Below are 14,971 nucleotides of genomic sequence, written 5' to 3'. Positions count from 1 at the left end.
TTAAGGAAGGGCAACTTTTTTTTTTTTTTTTTTTTTTCCCCCCCATGCAGTTAAAGTCAACAGAATCCAAAACAACACTTTTGTTGACCGACATGCAGATCTTTTTCAAATATATTTCCTGATCATATTTTGCCCAAGATCATGTGTGCATGAATAAAACTCTCAAAGCTCTTTTACATAAACAACAAATGTCTTTGCTGTAACTTGCATACAGCGCAAAATCACTCCTTTTCTTGAACTCTGCAGATGCCAGAATAGCTAAAAAACAAACAAACTGGAGAATCTCAACAGGAAGAAAGCACAATTTACTTCACAAAAGCTTAAAGTATTTACACAGTTTGGGGGGGGACCAATGACAATTTTCCCAAAGAGGCTTTACAGTGTGCAATCTCTCTAGGCATGCACTAGTGACAAACTAATCTCCATGTGATGCCTCCCTTTTCCACTTTACACAACATTTTAATAAAATACAACTTTTAATAAATACAATTCGAAAGTAAATACAATAATGCATGCTTGGCAACTGACAAAGAACAATTTCGAAAACTATGTTCAACACACTGATTTCTTAAATACAAATTTACCCTAAACGTGAGCCTGTGTACGGTGGAGCGCAGGACGTCGATTGAAACAGCCAAACAACCTCATACCAGCACTTGAAGTAGAATCAGGTTCAGCAGTAGTAGCTTATCAGTTGTATGAACAAATCGCTGAATGTCAGCGTGTTTGTGTGCAGGTGCGGAGGCTGATATTTAGCGGTACGCCAGTGATGGACAGGTTCACAAAGACACAAGCTCTCAGCTTTAAACAGTTACAGGTATCGTGACGGTGACCAAAGACATACAGACAGTATCCTGTGTCGTTCCATCTTCAGTTTTGCAGCATGTCCTGATCGCTTTTAAAGACATTCTCGAACAGTTACAGTAGAAAGGCATCCGTTTCAATGATCCATCATTGCACATTCCCCACGTTAACAAACAAACCAAGTGGAAGTTCTCACTTGGGTGCTTCCTTTCCAAAAATGCAGCATTGCTTTCAGTAGCAAACAGGATTTTTTTTCTTCTCATGGTTTACGACATGAAAATGTCAACATAGTGCAATAATTAAAAGATGCGTTTGAGTGGCTCAATCCAAGGAATCTCGCAGGAGCAGCTCCGTTTCTCCATTATTGCTGCACATTTGAGGACCTGAGGACACGCTCACTCTCAGGAGCCCTTTCCTATTCAGTACAGTCAAGGATGCTCGTGCAAGTTTCCCTAAGAAGGGCACAAGTTTATGAGTTACGCCCTCAAAAGGGTGGCAGCACTCCCAAATGTCACACTGGATCTGGCCTGGAGCGGGTGGCAGGAGCGGAGGGTCGTGGGATGAGGGCTGGCACAGGAGAGGTTGGTTGACTATGGAGGAATCCAGTGGTGGAGCGGTCCAGGCCAGGGCTGGTCTGGGGTGCTGCAGGCTTCCTGTCAGAGACTCACGCCGGACACGCTGGAGTCCAGGAGGCTGGATGAGATCACCTGGTACCCCTGAGTGTGGCGAATCATGTCCCGAATCTCTCCGTTGAGCTCCATGATCTTTGTGCAGACCTCTGACATGTCCTTGTTCAAGCCAACCAGGGCAAAAGTGCCAGTTTGGCCCAGAGTTTGGTGGCGGAAGTAGACGTTGAGGAGAGTCTGGATCTCATCCTCTGAGCTGCCACCGAAAATGTCATTTGGCCACATTCGTCTAAAAAGTAGAAGAAAGTTTAGTAAATCTCAATACCAGTACAATACTCAGTATCAAGTTCAACGTTACAATGAAAAATAATATGCTGTTAAACACACCAGTGTTACTGTTTAAAATAATTGAAAACATTAACTTAATTAAAAATAAAAACTAAATTAATTTTAAAAATAAATAAACTATAACTAAATAGATTTCCATTACTAACAGCTAAAATAAAATCAAAATGGCCACACATTAATTTTAGTTTCTGATACATAGTATATTACAAAAATGTAAACATTTACAACCCGCCTTCATTAAACGTAAAAATGTCACTTGATAATCTAGCAATAACACTGGACTGTGCTAAAAAATTAAATAATGTTAAAATTTGTAAATAGTTGTACATTAAAGGGGTCATATGATGCTTTTTTAAAGATCATTATTTTGTGTATTTGGTGTAACAGAATATGTTGACATGCTTTAATGTTCAAAAAACACATTATTTTTCAAATACTGTACATTATTGTAGGTCCTCTATGCCCCGCCTCTCTCAAACGCTTCGTTTTCTACAAAGTCCCTCCTTCCGACAAGCGCAGTCTGCTCTGATTGGCCAGCTGACCCAGTGCATTGTGATTGGCCGAACACCGCAAGCACTCGTCGGAAATGTAACGCCCCTTACCATAATCGCGAGCTTCATCTTTCAAAATAAATGTAAAGACAGAGCCTGAAAGGTGTTGCGTGCACATTTGGGCGGCATTATGCAAATATTTCCACATAGTGAGGTAGATATGTGGGGGCGTGTTAGAACGAGCCGTTTTAGGGGGGCGTGGGCGTGCTTGAAATCGCATCATATGACCCCTTTAACACTAACGGTCTAAAACAATAGTAGTAACGATACTAAAAATTAAATGAAATTAAAAATTAAATAAAATCTAATAAAATAAAATGAAGTGCGAACAAAAACGAAACTTACAAAACAAATGGATAAATAATATATAAAAATCTATTCTATACAATAAACAGAGTTTTGTGTCCCTCTAGTGGTGTCATATCTCACCTGCACTCTTGAGTGTAGCGGATGGCCATAGAGAACTCACTGTTGTTCAAGCACTCCAGGATGGCCTGTACAGCTGCCTCTGAGCTGGGGAAGATGGACTGGGAGCCGTGCCTTTGGCCGTCCTCTAGATCGCCAGCTAATGAGGCTTCCGCTAGCCGCAGGCAATTCTTCAGATCGCTCAGTTCACGCGACATGTTCCACAGCTACAGATTGAAAGCACATGATCAGGACTGAGGGTGTACTCACACTAGGCACGGTTGCCTTGAACCAAGCCCGAGCGTGATTATACCCCCTCCCCACTCCCCCGCTGGCCTGCACTCACACTTGCAGAGCGCAGAGCGATTAAGCACTGTTCCTCCACGGATAAAGCATGACTCCTTTGGGTTTGGTGTTGGAGTGTTGGCCTGACAAGATCTGCAATGTACTTAATGTCATCTCTCCCAAAGCGAAAACGTGCATACAGTTCTTCTGATGTGTATTGCTCGAGTGGTGTATTGCTTTGGCGGTACCTTCTCCTACGGTAACGATGAACAATACCCACCATGTGGATGCCTCTGTAGGCTAAGAGAAATGGGTCCAAAGACATGATGTGTTTAAATGGTGTCACCCATTAACCAGCAATGAGCTGATTGGTGTAAGCCTAATTGAGCACAAGCCAAAGCAATCATGCTCAAGGCTTTTAAGATCAGTGTTGGCTACACCAAAGAGTTGGAACCATGGACTCAAAAGGGCCTAATTTCACTGTGGCAGAAACCTGTGCACTGCTGGAGGGTGTTCGGGCCAATTTTGCCTCAATAGTAGGAGGTTTCAGCTCTGCAAAGGGTGGAGAAGTGACCAAAAAAGGAAAACACAACATTTGGGAGGACATAACCAATCATGTCAATGCCATGGGGTCTGGCCAAAAGAGGACCATAAAACAAGTTATGTTGCGATGGAAGAACCTTAGGGCCAAGACAACGAAAGACCTTACTGAAGCCAAGAACCCCCAAACAGGTAACAAGCCATATAAGAGGGGTGATTTCACTGATATGGTCCTTGATATCATAGGAGGAGAAAAATCAGAGGCTCTGCATGGCATTGAAGGCATAGAAGCAGATGGAGAGGCCACAATTACAGAGACTAGGACTTCAGAAGAATGCGAGCAAAATTCTCCTGCAGAGGAAATGTTTGTCCTGGACTTAACTACAGTGATTGAGGAGGAAGATAGATCCCCAGTGGATGTAATGAAGACAGTCCAAGACGTTCCTACAAGAAAACGCAAACGTTCCTCAGCTACAAACCAGGATGGTGACAGCTATGAGTTGCTTCTGAAACGGGAAACCGAAAGAGCAGAAGTACAAATTGAACTGGGTAAAGAACAAATCTTGCTTGCCCAACTGCAGCAGAAAAAAGTGCAGATGGAGATGCATCTCCTAAAGGCAGAGATGGAAAGAGCTGGTATCTGTCCTGTAAATGATTTTTTTACTATTGGATAGTATTGTTTTTGTTTTGTTATTTAACATTATAACAAAATAAGGAATGTAAAATGTTTCTGTTTATTACAGTGTTTCTGTTTCTTACAATTAAAACAAACAATGGCTATTTGTGGCCACTGGTATTTTGCCTACCTGTTGTTCTTTGCTAAGCCAGTAGGCTACACTGTTGGTTCCATTTAAGGCTCTGGTAAACAGGATTTGGTAATCCTGAAATTTGGTATTTGGATCACAGTGATCCAATCCAATGTTCCTTTAAAAAACTGGCATAAAAGTAAGATGGATCAGGTGATCCTGGATAGCAAAACATGGGATTTCCAAATCCGTATCAATTTGATCCAGATTACATTTTTTTTAAAACTGGGCCCTGGAGATAACGGAGAAAACCACTTTCGCTAATATTCTGCCGAATAATTAATAATAATTCATTTATCATTTATGCTGTGCATTGATTTTCACTTGTATGTATCAGAAAATTATTACGGAGACAGCTGAGGTTAATGAAATAATTTGCAACTTTACTCGCAAACTACATTTCCTGTTCATCAATAAGGTAAGAACCAGAGCCATTATAAACCTAAATATACTTGATTGAATTACATTTATTGAAAAGTGTAGTGTAATAGTAGTAATAGAATATGTTTGCGGTCGTAATGATGACAGTAGCGCACACAAAATAGGATCTGTTCCGCGCTCCGGCGCGGTTAGCGCTCACACTGCATGCGTACCGCGCCCGAGCCCAACCGAACCGTGCCCTGGCCCACCTCTTCCAACTGGGCCAGGGCCGGCTAAACGAACTGCGCCCGAGCGTGGCACGGAGCGCTCACACTAGTCAAACGAACCGGACTTTGGGGGTCAAACGCGCTCGGGCGCGGTTCAAAACGCCTAGTGTGAGTACACCCTGAGTGTTTTCAATCAACAAAAGTCAACCAGCTAGTGACTAATTTTATAGTCAGCCAAACTAATTTATTTTTTGCTCAATTAGTAAATTGTTCCTTATGTTTTTTTTTTAAAGATGCACTACATGTTTTCTTAGGTTTTGCTGGCTGATACGACATTGGTATTGGACATCTTTCAGCACAGACGCAGAACAACAGAAAATGTCTATGGTTACTGTTTTAACTGTAGAGATGTCCAAACTGTCACCAAATTCACAATATTTGTTTAGACCTCTTTCAGGCTAATTTAAATAATTCTCACATTTCATAAAATATTAAAATCAATTCTAATTATAATTAAATAAAGTGATCAGGTAATGGGTGTACTGTGTACCTCTGGCACAGAGCTGATGGTGTTCACTTGTCCGATGAGTTTGCAATAGGACTGATACAGCAGAAGGAGCTGGAAGTGAAGTTTGTACAGTCGCTGACACAACTCCAATTGCTGTGGATGATACAGATACATTAGTCATATGACATAATAAAGGAATCATACATACTCACAGCCACAAAGATTAAATACACAACTCTAACATTCATCAATGAGTATGTCTATATGCATTAAACAATAAAAAAATATCTCAGTATTTTATTTTTTACTTCTGTAGTCTTAAGACCATTTACATGATCTTAAAAGTGTGGTTATTCAGCATAAGATTGTGTAAGATCATGCAAGTAAACACGCTCGCTTGCAGGTAAACTGAACTGAATGCATGTGGTGAACTATAAAGCTGCAAACACAGATCACTCACCCTAACAAATGAATAAGAGAACGGTTTTTAGTTTTAAACTTACAGCCAGAGTTTCCATTTGCTGTAGAGCATGTCATAAAACAGGAAAGAGTTGAGAAGGGAGAAACAAACAGCATTAATACCCAGCATGCAATCCGTTAGACTGTGCCACTATGCTCAGAAATCCCATCCACATAATTAGAGGATTAGTGCCAGTAGCATTCAATCCAAGAACCCAAGCCATATAAATCATGCAGAGGATGATAAAGAGGCGCACAGAGTGACAAGAAGAAGAGGAGCGAGGAAATATTACATGAAATATTGCATTGATAAATACACTACCGTTCAAATGGTTGGGGTCAGCAGGAAATGAATAATTCTATTCAGCAAAGATGCATTAAATTGATCAAAAGTGACAATAAAAACAAGTTTGAAAGAATTTTTATTAGGGGTGCTCCGATCAGGATTTTTGAGGCCATTCACCAATTGCCGATCACAGAAAGCAGTATCTGTCGATACCGATACCGATCTTTTTAAAGCCTTCTTTTTATAATTTATAACTATTTATAGTGATACTCCAATCAGGATTTTTAGACATTTATTCAGGGCCTGAATTTCATTTTTGAAAATCAGTAGACTTTAATAATATGCATTTATGGTGTAATTACTAAATTTTCATGTCAAGTCATGTTCATATTTACTGCAAACAATGCTCGGTTACTTTAATTCAGCGCTTGCAGCGCAGCAGTAGACTTGGTGCGGAAACGATCTCTGCACTGCTGCAGACGCACCGCTCTTGAACGCACTGCCAGACCGCAACCATGTGCAGTGAACGATTTAATCCGTTAACATGAGCGTGGAAAAAATACGCACCACGTATGCACTGCAAACGGAGTCATGTGAAACTGGCATTATGTGTGTGCGCTGCGAGTATGCATGAGCGCACGGTCTCCAGGAGAGCGCACGACCGCTGAATGGTTAAACACTGGCAAGAATGAAAAAGAAATGCAATTTATCAACTTTAGTGACGATGTGACACTGCCTCGATTGTGCAAGTGACAATTCCTGTGTCAACTGTGCAGCGTGCAGCTCGCTTATAGACAGACGCGATGTGTGGTGATTTGAAGCCATTTGCGTATTTTGAGAGAGAGAGAGAGAGAGCGCACGTGCGGTGATTCACTCACGCTGTTTGTGAAATTATGTCTCACACAAGGTTTTCAAATTACTTTATAAGTTATTTAATTAAAAAATATGAATGTGAGTACCTCACCTTCAGCATTATAATTATTTCACCCGCACCGGACAGAGACTGAGACGGTGCCACTGCATGTCGTGCCAAACCTCTCACGGCAGCCTCATCAGCTTGAGATCGTTTTTTTGAGACCGCCGATCGATCATCCCAACGTGATTATCGGCTGATCAGTCGGAGCATCCCTAATTTTTATTTTAAATAAATGCTTTCCGTTTTAACTTTTGATTCATTAAAAATTTCTGAAAAAAGTATTGCCATTTCCTAAAAAACATTAATTTACAGTATATTGACATATATCAATATATAAAATAAAATATTAAGCAGCAACTGTTTTCAACATTGATAATAATAAATATTTCTTGCGCAGCAAATCAGCATATTAGAGTGATTTCTGAAGAATCATTTGACACAGAGTACTGGAGAAATGGCTGCTGAAAATTTGGCTTTGCCATCACAGGAATAAACTGCATATTAAAATATATATAAAAAACTGTTAAATTTTTACTGTTTTTGATCAAATAAATGCAGCCTTGGTGAGCATAAGACACTTCTTTCAAAAATATTAAAAAATCTTACCAACCCCAAACTTTTGAATAGTAGTGTATATGACCCACTAAATAACATAATATGTACAGATTTAACAGGAACTATTGTGTACATATTATGAATGTTAATTCGTGTAAACAGAGCTCATTTTTAAGGGCATATACAGCTATTTTCACCTTCTCCTCAGAGTCTCCAGGCTGACAGGTGATCACACCATCATCAGGATACCTTGGAAATGTGGCCTTACAGTTCTGCAACCACTGTTGAAAGAGAAGAGCAGATGATACGAGTATGATACCTCTTTCAGTGCAAGATGATTGAATGTTTTGCCTGTTTTACTCTCCATCCTGAGTCTGATCACTTAAAGAAGTATTGGCACACCTCTAGTAAGTCGCATGATTGGAGGTCTTAATTCTGTAGCAGCTCTATATAGCAGCTTCCACTGCTTCTGTATGAAGCAGGCTAGAATGACTTACTGAGACGACAGCTTCCTCCCGGGTGTTATATGTGTCCAGATACTCCTGCAGCTCAAGAACACTGAACTTCATCTTCTCTAGAAGCCCATAAGAAACAATCTACAAGAGGCCAGACAAAACCTAGCATAAAAATACTTTCTGACTGCTTATTCATAACTATTATTTAGGTTAGGTCCCTGAGGCATGGCTTTATGTAATCAACTTTGAATATCCACTTACCGTTTCTGCATCTACATACAGCGTGGGACAGTCTGAGCATAAGGCCAACATCTCAGATGACTGCACAAATTTTGACCCAATTCCCCTCAGGCCGTCTCCAAGGTAACTGGCAGTATCACTGGTCATGGAGCAGAACTTATTCTGGATGTTCTGTAGACAAAAATAAATTTTAACAATGCTAAAACCTACTTTTGGACCTCTAAATAGCTAATATGAATAGAAATGTTCAAAAAGGACTGTGTACATATAAAGGGTGACTTTACCTGAAACATTGTGGAGAAGATGTGGAAGGTGTAGACAGCGCAAGACCCATCTGTATCACACAACAGCTGGTTAATGTGACTCCGCCAGGCTTCTTCGGCATCGTCACACACCGTGGGCTGAAATGCTGCCAGTATGGCAGAGAAAAAGGGGGAGGGTGGAGGAGGAAAGCCCAGCTCATCCAGATCATCTCGGTCCTCCCCAAAATGGTAGCTATTGAAACCGGAAGAAAGGGGGTTACCCTTCAATAACCATGCCAGTTAACAGTCTAATGATATAAAACTGTACTGATGTGTTCACCTGGGCAGGGAGTTTGGGTTCTGGTTGATTCCAGCTCGGTTTTGTTCTGCAGGAAGGTCCAGATTAGTGCTAGAGCCACAGTCAAACCTCATTGGCAGCTCATTCACACCGAATGGCAGGTCATCCTCTTGGACATTTGACTCCTCGTCTTCTGGTAAAACCTATGAAGATAAGATCAATGGTGAGCTTCTTTCCTCAATGTGTTTGTTCTTATTGTTGCAGATTCCATACTAGAGGTCAACTCAAAAGATGAGAAATTCTTTACAGTAAAAGAGTTAAGAGAGGCAAGAGAGAGAGACAGTCAAGTGGTCGTCAGTGGTGTCAGAAGTGACACGATGACTTTGCCAACTGGCGATTGGCTCTTTTATTGAGAAGGTGGGACATATTCCACCATATAACCATTATATTTTCTCTTATTCATAAGTAATAGGAGTGCAATGTATTTGTATAGTCTTTATTCAATATACACTCATTATAACACATTAATGTATATGTAAAAATAATTTATCGCTATTCAATATTGTGTGACCCTAACTGAATGTGAGGTGTCACATTTGCAAATTTAAAGTAGTCACAAACATGCCAGTAATAGTTATAAACTGCATGATGAAGTAGATCTAGGTTCTATGTTTGGTTTTATTTGCACCCTTGCAGAATAAGTTTTACTGAGCTTAATGTAATTTTAAACATACGGACGGCATGATGTGGTCATCTGGTAGTGATGTTCCCAAGCAAGGTGTAGCAGCATTAAGAGAATTTGGGTCAGCTGATGTGGTGTCGTAGGAAGTGGACAGAGAGTCTGTATGATTGGTGTCCTCTGAGGGGGAGAGGTTCATGGTCTGAAATCAGAAAATGCCCAGTTTTAGAAAACTACTATCAAGCTAAAACAGATAGAACAGGTGGGTAGGTAGTTTGGCAGATAGATAGACAGACAGACAGACAGACAGATAGATAGATAGATAGATAGAACATACCAGTTGAGAATGGGAGAGGCTTTGGCTGGTGGAATTGGACTCTTCCTCAGAGGAGTCATCGGTGTCCTGTTGGGCGTCATGTAGGCTGATGCAGGGGGTGATGTCAGAGTGCTGGCTCTCCTCCAGGAGCTCAGTCAGATCTGTGCTGTCCAGAGAGCGCCGGCGCACTCCCCAGTTAAAGTTATCCATACTCTCACCCTATTAAAACAAACACACACAACTGATTTAACAGCTGTATCCTCTAGCATGAGTTGGGGAGGGTCTACTCCCAAGGGAGTAGATATAACATACTTTTAATTAATCATGCAAAAATTAACAACACATGCAAACATATAATAAATACAATAGACCGATATCTGAAAATGTTTCTGACTTTGAAAAGTAAATTCCTAAATTCCTTTGTAGTCTAGGGGAAGCATAGCAAAACACAACACAAAAAGAAAGCTGCTAGATTCTAAACCTGAAAAAAGTATTTAAAACAATCTGAAATGAATTCTTATAGTAATCTAGCTGAATTAGTGAGGAATGATTTACTGTGAAACAAAAATGCTGCAATGAGATGCTGCTAACATGCAGTTCTACAGTATGTAATATGACATCCATATATTAAACATAAAAAAACAACTAATCTCTTAAGCCACAGCAGCCTGACAGAAGAGAGCCTACACGAATGACACAGGTATGGAAACATGATCTCAGCCATCCTCTGCAACATGCTAACACAGCTGTTCTTACCTGCAGCTCCTACGGCAGCACAGGAGAAAAAGAGAGAGAGTGTTAGCCACACAGTGAGAAAGACCAGAGGAAAAGCAATGGGCACATTAGTCAGGCAGTCTCTGATCAGCTAAAGTGTTATCTCATTATCCAGAGAGAACATGAATGAAATAACTGAAAGAATAAGGAAAGAAAGAAACCTGGGTTTTTGTTAGTAGGGACAGGAATTTTTTATTTAATTCAATGATTCTAGCTTCAGTTCTGATTCCACTTAACAATTTGATTAAAAAAATAGTGGAACCAAATTTATTTACATGACATCCAATTACATTAACCAAAATAATTTTTAAAGGAAAAGGAAGGAATCAGTTCTTAGTTTGCAAATGTATTTGTTAGAGACATAAAGCCTACAGAGATAGTCAAGTATTTAGAAATCAACATTTTAACAGTTCTTCAGTAGTATATATAAGATAGTTCAAAAGAACAGCATATATTTGAAATAGAAATCCTTATAAATGTTGTGACTGTCCCTTTTGATCATGTTAACGCATCCATGCTGAACAGAAGTATCAATTTCTTTACTGAATAAAACAGATTTGTAATATAAAAATTCCAAATGTGTGTGAAACAAAAACAATCAGATTTTCTACTCGCCTCTCCATCTTCCAGCTCTACATCCAGGAAGTCAAAGTCCCTGAAGACTCTGAACTGCTGCTCTGATGTGGTATCATCCAGAGTGTCCTCCCGGGTCCCATCCTCAGAGGACACCTGACTGGGCTGATGCTCCATGAGGTCCAGATCTCCACAAGATGAGAAGATCACCTGAGACAAACAAACATGACAGTGGAGTCAGCATGGAGTCTGGGTATGCAAAGAAAGTATCATGCAATGGTCCAATTACTATAATGCCTTGTAAAACTTAGACTTGTCTTTTATTTGTTATGGCATTAGATGCACAGTAATTAGGGTTTTTATTAATATAATATAATCACAGATTTAATCTATTATTCCTGCAGTCTATGAGACCAAAGTGATAAGTGTCATATAAAGCAACAGTGACAGTGAGGCCTTACAGATGGATTCTTGGTGAGGCCAACTTCCTGTCCGCAGAGTGATAGAACATTCACTAGCTTCTCTCTTGTTCGCTTCTGTTAAACAAAAGGAAAATACCAGTTGAAAAGCAGACTCTGATTTAATGTAATTAGGAACAAAGAGGAAGCTAAAATACACCGTTTAAAGCTGCACAAGAGAATGAAATTAAGTTTCCCTCCTTTGTACCTTGACTAATATGAACAGCATGAAATGTTTGTCACCTGTGATGATTGTGGCCGTTTCCAGCTGACTGGCACCAGGACGGTGTTTGAATTGGACCCTGAAGAGGTAGAGGACGTGCTACGGGTCACTGCGATCGCGCGGGCTTTCCCATCTCTCCCTCCTGATCCCTGCAGGTCATCATATCTGTGGCCAATAACCGGCGTCTGGACACAAACACAAACACATACATGCACACAATACATATATAACTCATTTAAAAACATATTTTACAATATAGACTGAACATAGACACGTAAACCCCTACACAAATATGAGCACTCCAGCACAACAACAGGCTCTGAGCAGTTTGTAGACACTCACAGACTCACTCTACCCATGAGTCACAGCCTTCCTGTAGATAAACAAGCATGTGTGGAAAAACAGCCTAATTGCTGAACTCCTTATCATTGTGCACATGCTACATCTGGACGGGATATCACTACTTTCATCAGGGTGGACCAGAGGCAAGGACTCAATTCTAGGAACTGAGGGTTTCCTGTAGTAGTGCATGCAGCCACAAGAGGGCAATCATACACAAAGTTGGCTGCAAGAAGGTCTTTGTTATACCTGGAGAAAGCAGCACTTCTGGTAGTTCCTGCACCAGCTGAATGCAAATGGATATCATTCTCCAGTTACTATTAACTTCCAATCAAACTAAGATTGTTTTAGGTTTTACGTTCATTAACTTATTCAGTATTCAAACCATAGACTGTAAAAAAACATGGACGTAGTGTCCGTGGCGTCACCTGTAGGTTTCTGAACAGCATTTTTGAAGCTCAAGCAAACTTGCGCGGAGATGGCTGTTGCCATCTTGGCTGCGAGTCACTCCCGGATAATCAAAAATGGGCAAAAAGGCGGGACGTGGGTGGTGACAGCAGCGGCAATCCACCTGTCACTCGAGTGGCCACGCCCTTAATTATGCATAAATTTAAGGCTTAATATAATTTAAATGGATGAGTTATCAAAAAATCCACCCCCCTTCACAGTTGTCATGAAAGGCAAAATTAGCGATATAGACCAAAACCACTTTTTGTACCAGGCTGTAAACATTTTTTTCTGCTGTAAAGTTTTAACATGGGGAGTCTATGGGACTGACTCCCTTTTGGAGCCTGCCTCTAGCGATCAGTCGATGAATTGCATTTTAAGTCACTGCCGTGTTGGTTTCAAGAGGGAGACCGGAAGGTTGCCGCTTGATTCAAACCACACAAAAAGTAGTCACTTTTTCTTAACTTGCTCTATAAGGACATCACATCCTTTTGTTTATTAGGTTGCAGTTAAAACCCTCAGAGAGGCAGGATCTCAACCACACTTTATTCAGAGCGGTTATTAATCACAAATGCAGTCAAAACACATCTCCCCAAACTTCCATTGACTATTATCCCCATTTCTCCATCTGAAATTAAGCTGAGAACCTGAGCGCCTTCCCTTTGGTCTAAAATGTACCAAAAACAAAGGAAAAGAGGCAGCGCCCTTCATGGGATCTGATAACCAATGCATGTTCAAAAACAACAACGGCCACACCTGAAGAGGTGAATGAGTCAGAGAACCTGTGGTGTATAATCTAACTGAAAACTGATATTTTCAAAAGTATTAACGTTGTTTTTGCCTACAACAAAGACAAAAAAGCATTCATGTGAACAATTGAACAACAAAATGTATTGTGTGCACTGTGTAAAGTACCTCAGATATGTCAAAATGGAATTCCAGTGTCTTTCCTGGCAGGGCTTTAGATGAGCCATCCCACATCATACGGCTAACCTCCAGGTGGGCTAAGTCACCATGGGCATAGGACGGCAGGGATAGGCTGGCAGAACGGGAAACAACCAGCTTCAAAATGTTCAGAGCTTCCTTCCAGTGAACCGTCTAGAGGACACACACATATTGGTATGAAAAATGAGACTGAAATTCTTAAAAATGACCAGATGAATCCTAAATCAAGTGGTTCAACAGAAGGATTTCACCTGTACAAATTTCTCGATGGTCTTTAGCACCTCTACATTGAAAAGTTTGACCTGAATTCCTGCCAAATCCATGTGGCTCAGCAGACTGTAGATGATCTGCAGCAGGGGCTGTTGCATGCTGGGTAATCCTTTATCTAGCAACTATGAAGAGAGCTGGTATTAAATGGGTGCTCTTCACATATTATATCAGCTGCAGCATATCTATAATTTTGTGGCTTATATTTGGACATTTAAGCTTTAGGACAGCTCACCTCAGCCATATATGTCACCAGACTGAGTGTGATGTCCGAAAAGGCCTCATGCAGGTAGCGGCAGACCACATTAACCCACGAGAAGGGGTCTCTGGTGTAAGAACGAGTCTTATATAGAGTCATTACATGAGCTAGGTGAGAAAGTTTAGTGTTCTTGTCTTTCTCCTCCAGACACACCTAGAAAGCACACCAGAAACAGTCATATTAACAGTCATAAATTACATATAGTAGGTATTTAAACCTTTGGGAACTCATTAGATAATTTTATACTTATATGGTGTAATATTAATTATTTATTGTGGTCAGTTGTGTCACTATATACAGTTAGATATGTGTGCTGCTACTACTGACCAGCATTTTGTTGATCTAAATAAGGCTGCAGAAATATGGACGCTAGCTGAGATTTTATTGTAAATACATGCATGCTGTGAGTCAGCTGTCTTGTTAAATGCCTAATAAGTCTAGAAAAAAACACTTTTGAAGTTGGATATAATACAGGATTAGGTGTTGAGAACGAGTCAAGTTGGTCTTCACATTCAGGTGTAAATGTCAATGAAGTGCAGGGTGTGTTTCATAATAGGAGTGTGTAGAGAAAAGGAGGCTGGGCAGACCTGTGCGATCCTCTCAGCGCTTTCTTTACAAAACTGCGTAGGGCTACCGAAGTGTTGCACCAAGTGAGGCAGCAGACAAAGCACATTCAGAGGAAAACCTGAGCAGGCAGAGAATAAAACATGAAAAGAAGTTAAAGGGGTCATATGATGCGATTTCAAGATCAAAATAATGATCTTTAAAAAAGCATCATAT

The 14,971-nt window shown here is 40.4% G+C and overlaps 1 protein-coding gene across 9 annotated transcripts in view; it reads right to left on the bottom strand.

Moving 5' to 3' along the window:
* Positions 1–284: 284 nt before the first annotated feature.
* Positions 285–14,971, bottom strand: part of LOC107686153 (protein furry homolog) — a 70,036-nt gene continuing 55,349 nt past the window's right edge. For 5 of the 9 annotated variants that reach the window (XM_016483039.1, XM_016483032.1, XM_016483035.1 and 2 more), the window contains exons 45-63: positions 14,779–14,876; positions 14,168–14,344; positions 13,917–14,057; positions 13,636–13,818; positions 11,955–12,119; positions 11,715–11,789; positions 11,296–11,463; positions 10,663–10,671; positions 9,928–10,125; positions 9,646–9,792; positions 8,954–9,114; positions 8,656–8,866; positions 8,393–8,542; positions 8,174–8,272; positions 7,874–7,957; positions 5,964–5,981; positions 5,503–5,613; positions 2,759–2,961; positions 285–1,719 (exon numbers count right to left, since the gene is read on the bottom strand). In XM_016483039.1, the coding sequence (XP_016338525.1) occupies positions 1,461–1,719; positions 2,759–2,961; positions 5,503–5,613; positions 5,964–5,981; positions 7,874–7,957; positions 8,174–8,272; positions 8,393–8,542; positions 8,656–8,866; positions 8,954–9,114; positions 9,646–9,792; positions 9,928–10,125; positions 10,663–10,671; positions 11,296–11,463; positions 11,715–11,789; positions 11,955–12,119; positions 13,636–13,818; positions 13,917–14,057; positions 14,168–14,344; positions 14,779–14,876 (2,657 nt within the window). In that variant the 3' untranslated portion in view covers positions 285–1,460. The remainder of the gene's footprint in view (positions 1,720–2,758; positions 2,962–5,502; positions 5,614–5,963; positions 5,982–7,873; positions 7,958–8,173; positions 8,273–8,392; positions 8,543–8,655; positions 8,867–8,953; positions 9,115–9,645; positions 9,793–9,927; positions 10,126–10,662; positions 10,672–11,295; positions 11,464–11,714; positions 11,790–11,954; positions 12,120–13,635; positions 13,819–13,916; positions 14,058–14,167; positions 14,345–14,778; positions 14,877–14,971) is intronic. The other 4 variants (XM_016483033.1, XM_016483038.1, XM_016483034.1 and 1 more) reach the window with 3 other exon arrangements.

Source organism: Sinocyclocheilus anshuiensis, unplaced genomic scaffold, assembly GCF_001515605.1.
Source record: "Sinocyclocheilus anshuiensis isolate Anshui unplaced genomic scaffold, SAMN03320099.WGS_v1.1 scaffold437, whole genome shotgun sequence".
Taxonomy (NCBI): Eukaryota; Metazoa; Chordata; class Actinopteri; order Cypriniformes; family Cyprinidae; genus Sinocyclocheilus; species Sinocyclocheilus anshuiensis.
Note: the sequence above shows the minus strand (reverse complement) of the source record. Positions and strands in the feature narration are given on the sequence as shown.